The sequence below is a fragment of the Misgurnus anguillicaudatus genome, chromosome 24, assembly GCF_027580225.2.
Source record: "Misgurnus anguillicaudatus chromosome 24, ASM2758022v2, whole genome shotgun sequence".
NCBI classification, from domain to species: domain Eukaryota; kingdom Metazoa; phylum Chordata; class Actinopteri; order Cypriniformes; family Cobitidae; genus Misgurnus; species Misgurnus anguillicaudatus.
Genome location: NC_073360.2, coordinates 41,394,530 through 41,404,019, shown reverse-complemented (window position 1 = coordinate 41,404,019; position 9,490 = coordinate 41,394,530). Strand labels below are relative to the sequence as shown.

At 38.3% G+C, this 9,490-nt stretch overlaps 1 protein-coding gene across 1 annotated transcript; it reads left to right on the top strand.

The window, feature by feature from the left end:
- Positions 1-1,073: 1,073 nt before the first annotated feature.
- LOC141361714 (uncharacterized) lies at positions 1,074-8,868 on the top strand. Its single transcript, XM_073863406.1, has 2 exons — positions 1,074-1,141; positions 1,416-8,868. Exons 1-2 carry the CDS (start codon positions 1,074-1,076, stop codon positions 2,857-2,859), a joined length of 1,512 nt encoding a protein of 503 aa, XP_073719507.1. The 3' UTR covers positions 2,860-8,868.
- The last annotated feature ends 622 nt before the right edge of the window (positions 8,869-9,490 follow it).

Sequence of the window (9,490 nt, the reverse complement as noted above, 5' to 3'; positions counted from 1 at the left end):
TAGTTAATCAAAAAACCTTGTCTTATATTCTGGTAAACTACAATGTCAGCTTGCTTATCCCTTTACCTGTACTTTTTAAATTCGTTCCATCAAGCTACATTAAACCATTTTCCAACATCAGTTGCTGCCTGCCTTCTAAAACCTACTATTTAGCGATCTAAATCCATTATGTGACTCGTTAATGCTGCGGCTGAATGACAGTCTGCAACGCACACTTGGCGTCAGTGGATTTCACACACGTGTAAAAGAAAAGTTTTATGCACAAGCTACGTTTGATACTTTTTCTCTATGTCTAAATGTTCACTCCCCGCAAGTCTAACTTTCATTTTACAATGCAGGGACTGTAACAAGAGATATGCTAGTTATAAATACAGTAATCATTACCTTATTTAGGCAGAATAAGTTCGTTGTGGTTTCCAAGCTCGTTAACGTTAGCGGTCTTCCACTGATACTGGCATTAGCTAGTCTATGATGAGCCATAATTTAGCAAAGGATAACGTCACACTGCAAATTTTAAAACATACATTTTCAATACAACAGGCTGAGGAGAGATGATACGACTCATTGCTTCAACTGCCACGCTATTAAAGAAATACTTCAGTCACATTGTCAAAAGTTAAAGCAACACTATGTAGTTTTTTTACCTTTAAATAATGTCTCTAAAATTATTTCAGTGATAGAACAACTTTTAACTGGACAAATTGTACTGTTGCTGCAACCTGAGCAGCCTCCTAGCTGCTACAAGCACACTCTGAAAGGGGCGGTGGAGGGTAGGAAACACAGCCCCGCCCCTCCCCCTGCCTGCAGAAGAGTGTCTGATACCAGGCACTGTTGTGCTTTTCAACCACATGGGGGAGCTGTACGTCATTTTTACATGGAAACTACATAGTGTTGCATTAAAAGGACAGTCAGTCAACTACACTGTAACAACGTAACATTACTAGGTAATTCCGCTTCACTCTCGGCTTATTTATCAGCAGAAAAACTGGACATGATAGTCACAAATTTTGCCATGCTTATTTGAGTTAAGAGAACTGAATGGGATGTTCTTTTAATTGTTATTCAAGCAATGTATGTCTCGTGGCCAACTCACCATCAACGCAACCGCTGTTCTCTCTGCCGACTCTGGCTGGATCAGCAGGTTACAGGTTGTGTGACGTGTTATACAATAGTGTTGCCTATAGGGTGGTAGTAGAGTGCCCTCTGGTGGACAAACTATACAACAGCAACAATCATGACATGGTTGAAGGCTGTTTCAACCGGGTTTTTTTGTTGTTGTTAATATTCATTTATCGGCCATTATGAATGCCGATACCGATAGTTTGGAAAATGCCTAATATCGGCCTGCCGATATTTCGGTCGGTTTCTACTGCATATGTTTACAAATTTGGTTTATTTGATGTGCAATGACCCAGCTGTGATAACAGGACTGACACCTGTCTTCTGTCTATATGTGTGAATCTAGAAAAAAACAGGATCTCACTTCTTCATTCACAATTTAATTGTTTCGTGTTTCTTTCAGATGTGAAGAGTGATTCATGTTTGGATATAGAAATAACGTCCTCAACATCAAAAGAGCGACTGACAGCACAAACTCTTTCCTGCATCACCTGTGGAAAGACATTCAGCTCACAGAGACATTTAGAGAGACATGAGAGAAAACACACAGAAGAGAAACTCTTCACCAGATCTGAGATCAGCTTTACTACCTTACAAGAGAAGAAACTTCATTCAGAAGACCACAGAGAGAAGAAGAAGAAGCAGTTTCACTGTGAGCAGTGTGGGAGGATTTGTGCCTCTTCCTCTAAACTAAATTTTCACATGAGGACACACAGTGGTGAAAAGCCTTTCAACTGCACTGAATGTGGAAAATACTTCCAAACTAAACACAATCTTAAAGTTCATCAGAGAATACATACAGGTGAAAAACCTTACAAATGCTCTCAGTGTGACAAGACTTTTTCTCATTCGAGTCACTTCAAATCCCATCAGAGACTTCATACGGGAGAGAAACCTTATTACTGTAATGTCTGTGGGAAGAGTTTTAGATTAAAGGATACCTTACTAGTGCACCAGAGAATTCATACAGGTGAAAAACGTTTCAAATGCTCTCAGTGTGACAAGACGTTTACTTGTTCGTCTAGCTTAAAAGGTCATCAGAGAGTTCACAGTGGAGAGAAACCTCATCACTGTAGTGTCTGTGGGAAGAACTTCTCTGATTCATCTCAATTCAGAGTTCATCAAAGACTTCATACTGGAAACAAACCTTATCACTGTAGTCTCTGTGGGAAGAGTTTCTCTAATTTATCTCAATTCAGAGTTCATCAAAGAATTCATACTGGAGAGAAACGTTATCACTGTGAGCAGTGTGGAAGGATTTGTGTCTCTTCCTCTAAACTAAATATTCACATGAGGACACACAGTGATGAAAAGCCTTTCAACTGCACTGAATGTGGAAATTACTTCCAAACCAAACACAATCTTAAAGTTCATCAGAGACTTCATACAGGTGAAAAACCTTACAAATGCTCTCAGTGTGAAAAGACTTTTTCTCAGTCAAGTCACTTCAAAGTCCATCAGAGACTTCATACGGGAGAGAAACCTTATCACTGTAGTTTCTGTGGGAAGAGTTTTAGATTAAAGGATACCTTAATAAGCCACCAGAGACTTCATACGGGAGAGAAACCTTATCACTGTATTGTCTGTGGGAGGAGTTTTAGTCAAAAGGCTAACTTACTAAAGCACAACAGAGTTCATACAGGTGAAAAACCTTTCAAATGCTCTCAGTGTGACAAGACATTTACTTATTCGTCTAAATTAAAAGCCCATCAGAGAGTTCATACTGGAGAGAAACTTTAAATCTTTCCCCGCCAGCGTTTTAAAAAAGTTTCTAGTGCCAGCATTTTTCATGATTTTCACAATTGAAAAATGTGATTTCTTCCAGAAAACGTACAATATATCAAATGAAAAATAGACCGTCTGCTTTCAAACAAAAAAAGACGTTTCATCCTACCTTCATTAGTTATCTTGTAATCACCTCTAAAATATGGGTAGGTTTCTTGAAAAACACAAAATTTTGAGCAAAAAGCTGAGATAATTGCATTTTTGTAAAGGACTTTTGATAGAGATCCAATAATTCCAGTTCAGAGCGATCCATAAAAACATACACGGACATACAGCTGTTTGTCCTAGGGCAATACTTCTGAGTTGTATAAGTTGCGGAAGAGCACCACCTGGTGGATAATAGTGGTATTGCAGAAAGCCGGAATTACTCGTCATTGGCAGGGAAGCGTTTTTTTCACTACAGCAATGGCGAACAGACCGTGGAAAACCGGAACGTGAATAATAGACTGAAGAGAAGAGCATCTAAATTGCTAACAGAGGGGTGTGTGGTGTGCTGCTTTTGGGCTTTCAGGGCCACTTTTAGGCTGTAACTAAACTTATATGAATGCAGGTGAAGGCGGCAATGTGATAAACAAACTGGTTGGGTTTAGGGAAAGGGTGGTTGTTGTGTTTTTTGCGGTGTTCTGTCATTTGTGAATTTTGTTATTTCTTATGTACATGTTTAATCAAACATTTATTATAAATTAGAGCTATAAATGCTGCAAGTAACATTTATGTAGAAACATTAGCAGTCCAATAATGCAGTGTCTCTTTAAGAGAGGAGTGTGCATGTGACCGGTGTTTAATACATTAAAAAGGAAGCGCGATTCATTTAGTTTGTATTGACGTTCAACCTGGTGTGCAGCCACTTGGTAAACTCTTCATTTCAAATGTTTTCTTGTCTGCCTTTATGTTATATGCTTCATGTTATCTTCTGTCACCATGCTATGTTGTTGTACTGTGTTTACATTCATTGCACGTTAAAGATAACGCTATGCTTCGGTAGATCTGAGCTGTTAATTGATAAAGATAACGCTATAAAGTTATAAGTTAACTAGGTAGCGACTTGTATACAACATTTAGACTTATAAAATTGAGGTGCCATACCTTACATTCGTGTTTCCTTTCTTTGGCTTTATAAATGTTTAATGGACTCTATGCACAGCAGCGCTTGATGTGTTTCTGGTGAAATCATAGGATGCTGGACTACTTCCGCCAGTCATAGAGCGCTATGATATTAAGGACCGTTGGTTGCCCAAACAGCCAAAATAACAGCAAATTTTGTTGATGCTTGTTTACTATACATAGAAATAACTCATACTTCACACTTAATACCATAATGACATTTAAACGTATGAAAGTATATTTTTAAAGACGGGAGGACCGAACTTCTAGCCACCACTTCTGTGTCATAGCGTTTACAGCGACTCACTGGAAAACATGCCAACTTCTACACTGCTATCCTGTATCTGCATTACCATTACTTTTAGATAAAAATGGCACTGATTACAGTGCAATTTATTTGTTGTTGATATACAAATTTGGTATGATTGTAAGCCTTCGTGCTTTCAGTGTGGAACTAGGCAAAGATAGACAGACTTTCTTTTCAAATATTATAAACAACAACATAAATAACACTTCACTCTTTTTGCTACTATACAGGCTGTTTACACTTGGCATTAACATGTGTTTTCGTCGATCGGATCACAAGTGGACGACGTTAATGCCAGGTGTAAACGGTGTTCAAAACGTTTTGAGCTCGTCCACTTTCGACCACTTTCAACCACATCCAGAGGTGGTCGAAACCACTTTCGATCGGATCGCTTTGGAGCTGCGGAACGCACGTGTGGTTGAATGCGTTCGAACAGCCACACGCGACCGCCTTCTCTCCGCCCATTTATCTAATCTGAGGTATTAAACACAAGTTTTACGTCTTTTTTGACTTCTGGCGTGAACATTCGGTGAACAGCGCTATTTTTAGCCTTTCATTGATAAAAACTAAGCGGCTGATCTCCGTAGTTTCGTTTTGAAAGCGTCTGAAAGTTGCGCAATCCTATTTCATCAATTGCGCTGAAAATTCAAAGAAAGCTCTTACATACTCATGTACAAAACACTGTGCAGCATGTTTACTTGCTAAACAAGCAGTGCACTCCGACATTATATTAGTTTGCGTCCATATAAGCTCATAATTACTCCCGCTCGGGTATGAATGATAGCAGAGAGACTCGCCCACCGTCTCACAGACCACCCTCTCACAGTATTCAGCACAGAAGCGGTCGAAAGTGGACAAAAAGAGACGGATTTAAATACCAGGTGTAAACGTCATGTGTCTCTCTCGTCCACTTGTGATCCGATCGATGAAAACACATCTTAATACCAAGTGTAAACAGCCCCATAGATAGACTAACATCCCCCCCCCCAGTTACATTCCAAGTGAAATGCTCTCAAACAGCAAATGTAGTGAGTTTGCTAACATCTCTGAGAAAATCAATTGAGCTGCGCCAAGTTAGACAATGTAGGTGGCCATAAATCTGAGTGTACATCCATGACGAGTCCCGCAAGGCACAATTCTAGCGCCACTCCTGTTCAACCCGTATATGCTCCCACTGAGCCAAATAATGAGAGAGAACCAAATTGCCTATCACAGTTATGCAGACGAAACTCAGATCTACTTAGCTCTATCCCCTAACGACTACAGCCCCATTGACTCCCTGTGCAAATGCATTGATGAAGTTAACAGTTGGATGTGCCAAAACTTTCTTCAGTTAAACAAAGAGAAAACTGAAGTCATTGCGTTTGGAAACAAAGATGAAGTTCTCAAGGTGAATGCATACCTTGATGCTAGGGGTCAAACAACTAAAAATCACGTCAGGAATCTTGGTGTGATTCTGGAATCTGACCTTAGTTTCAGTAGTCATGTCAAAGCAATAACTAAATCAGCATATTATCATCTCAAAAATATTGCAAGGATTAGATGCTTTGTTTCCAGACAAGACTTAGAGAGACTTGTGCATGCTTTCATCACCAGCAGGGTGGATTTTTGTAATGGCCTCCTCACTGGCCTTCCCAAAAAGACCATTAAACAGCTCCAGCTCATTCAGAATGCTGCTGCCAGGATTCTGGGCAGAACCAGAAAATATGAACATATCACACCAGTCCTCAGGTCGCTACACTGGCTACCAGTTACATTTAGGATTGATTTGAAAGTATTATTAATGGTATACAAATCACTCAGTGGACTAGGACCTCAATACATTGCTGATATGCTCATTGAATATAAACCCAAAAGATCACTCAGATCATTAGGATCACATCAGCTAGAAATACCAAGGGTTCACTCAAAGATGACTCCTAAGACACCATGCAGAATACTCAATGAAGTAAAGAAGAACCCACGAGTAACAGCTAATGGCTTGAAGACATCATTGGAACGAGCACACAGCTCTGTTCCTGAGTCTACCATACGCAAGTCTTTGGACAGGCACGGTGTCTATGACGGTACACCACGAAGGAAGCCGCTGCTCTCCCGAAAAACATTGCTGTGAGCCTGAAGTTTGCAAAAGAGCACCTTGGCAAACCCCAGTGCTACTGGGAAAATATTTTATGGATTGATGCAACAAAAGTTGAATTTTTTGGGAAAAATGTTATGGCGCAAAATGGGCACAGCTTACCAACATTAAAACATCATCCCAACAGTGAAGTTTGGTGGAGGGAACATCATGATTTGAGCTTGCTTTGCTGCCTCATGGCCTGGACCACTTGCCATCATCGAATTATTAAGTAAAAAAAATCCTACAGGATAATGTCAGGGTGGCTGTCCACCAGTTGAAGCTCAGTAGAAGTTAGTTGATGCAACAGGACAATGACCTTAAAGGAATAGTCTACTCATTTTCAATATTAAAATATGTTATTACCTTAACTAAGAATTGTTGATACATCCCTCTATCATCTGTGTGCGTGCACGTAAGCGCTGGAGCGCGCTGCGACGCTTCGATAGCATTTAGCTTAGCCCCATTCATTCAATGGTAACAATCAGAGATAAAGTTAGAAATTACCAAACACATCAACGTTTTTCCTATTTTCTAAGCGGATTTAAAAGAGCGACTATATTTTATGGCGTAATAGCACTTTTGGGAGTACTTCGACTCGCCTGAAAAGTCCGCTCCCCTTCTCCCTCTCATAATGGGAGAGGGAGGGTGTTACTGTAAACGTCCCTTTTTTGTTATTTAGGGTGTGTTTTTTAAAAGTTTTTAAAATGTTGTACTGCAACGTTACCTAATTACAATGAAAATACATCGTTGTGAGAAGTTTGTAAAAAAATTATTTTTAATCTGACCATATCTCTTTGTCCCCTGCTGAAAAAAAAACAATAAAACCATTACAGAAAATGTATTGGGAATTTTATTGGTTTTAATAGAATATGGCCCAAAACACACTACCAAAACCACTGATCTATATAAATGGCTGGATTGCGCATAGAACGCTTAACGTAACAACGTGAGGTGAAGCCAGGGGGGCAGGGTTTCATATTTTATTGAAGCAGCCCTGGGCACCGCCATTAGCTAGCGGACCCCCACCTCCTCTTAGCATTCCATTGACTCCCATTCATTTTGGCGTCACTTTGACAGTGAATAACTTTACATCTGAGGCGTTTAAAGACTCAATTTGTGCATCAATAATTTCTAAAGAAACACGAAAATGTATAAAAGTGAGTGCACCCTAATTTGCGCGCTTTGTTTAAACCCGCCCCTTCCTCTCTAGATAACAGCAGGGATTGGTGGATGGAAAGCAAGACATTACAGTAATACACCATATAATGTCAAAAAAATATAACAGGAGCAATTCAATTTTTTTATATCCCCAATGGTTGGAGAGTTACGATCGAATCAAAGTGCTTTCCATGGATATGATTGGTTGGGCAAGCTGTCAATCCACCAGTAGATCCGCCACTGAACACTGATCCTGATGCAATGAGAAAAATGAAATAAATATTGTTTAAAATCAAATCAAGATAATATCGCAGAGGTTCTCATTTTAATGGGTTTCACAAATAAACTGGTATAATTTGGCGGTTTGATGGTCTCTATATGAACACTATACATTTGGCATTGTGACTTTAGTTAACGCGTTTCTCATTTTTGAGAACTGGTCAGAGTGATTTAACTGGAATATTTTGACAGCGCAAAAAGCAGCAGACTACGGAGGCGGAGCCCCAATGAGCGCGCAGCCTTTAGGCTCTAAAGCAGGGGTCTCCAACCTTTTGTGAGCAAGGGCTACCACAATGGATAAAACAATCTGGAGGGCTACTTTTTGATATTGTCTACTCAAAACCTTTTTGTTTTACTTGTTAATTTTATTTTATTTTATTTTACTTGTTGATGTTTTAGGACTATTTAAAAATAAACCAGGTCAAACTAATACAAAAAATCTGTAATGAATAAATATTACAATTGAGACAATTAATAGAATGTGCTTTGGCGGGCACCTCACAGACGTTGTTGGAGACCGCTGCTCTAAAGTTTACATTCACCTTTCTTTTGATTTTGCATCAACATTGACAAGCACCTAAGCAAAAAAGGAACGATTATTTTACATAATAAAATACTTTTAACAACCTTCTATCTTGGTATTATGAGCATATGCATTTTAAAAATATATTGTACATATAAAATTATTAGTTTAACATTTTATGCATCTTTATTGGACCTCAAAGCATCAGATCCTGCAGACCCCAGGTTGAGAACCACTGTTCTAAAGCATGTTTGATTTTGGTTACCCAAAGTGTTAATTAATGCATTAACTAACAAACATGTATTAATGTGTAGTTAAGGATGCGGTTATTCATGCATGAATTTATATGACTCATGACATAGTTATGGTTAGTTATTGATTAGTACATAGCTTAACTCATCATTAGTTCATAGTAAAGTGATTCCCAGCAAACACAGAACGTTCCCCTAATGTTAGTTTTTGGTTATTTTGGTTATTTTTTTGGGAACCAAAAAATAACGTTCTGGGAACGTTATTTTTAGGTTTTATTTTTTGCAACCATAAAATACCGTTCCCATAACGTTGTAGGGTGGTTATTTTTAAATAACCTAAAAATAACTTATACAGAACGTTATTTTTTGGTTATTTTTTGGTTATTTTTTTGGAACCATAAAATAACGTTCCCATAACGTTGCAGGGTGGTTATTTTTAAAATAACCTAAAAATAACTTATACAGAACGTTATTTTTTGGTTCTTTTTTGGTTATTTTTTTGGAACCATAAAATAACGTTCCCATAACGTTGCAGGGTGGTTATTTTCAAAATAACCTAAAAATAACTTATACAGAACGTTATTTTTTGGTTATTTTTTTGGAACCATAAAATAACGTTCTCCTAACATTGCAGGGTGGTTATTTTTAAATAACCTAAAAATAACTTATACAGAACGTTATTTTTTGGTTTTCTGGAACCATAAAATAACCTAAAAATAACTTATACATAACGTTCTCTAATGGTTATTTTTTGGTTATGTTTTTTTTTTTAGGAAATGAAGTGAATGCATAATTAAACCCATTATTCCTTTAGTGTGCACGTCTAATATGCGCGTGCTTGTCTG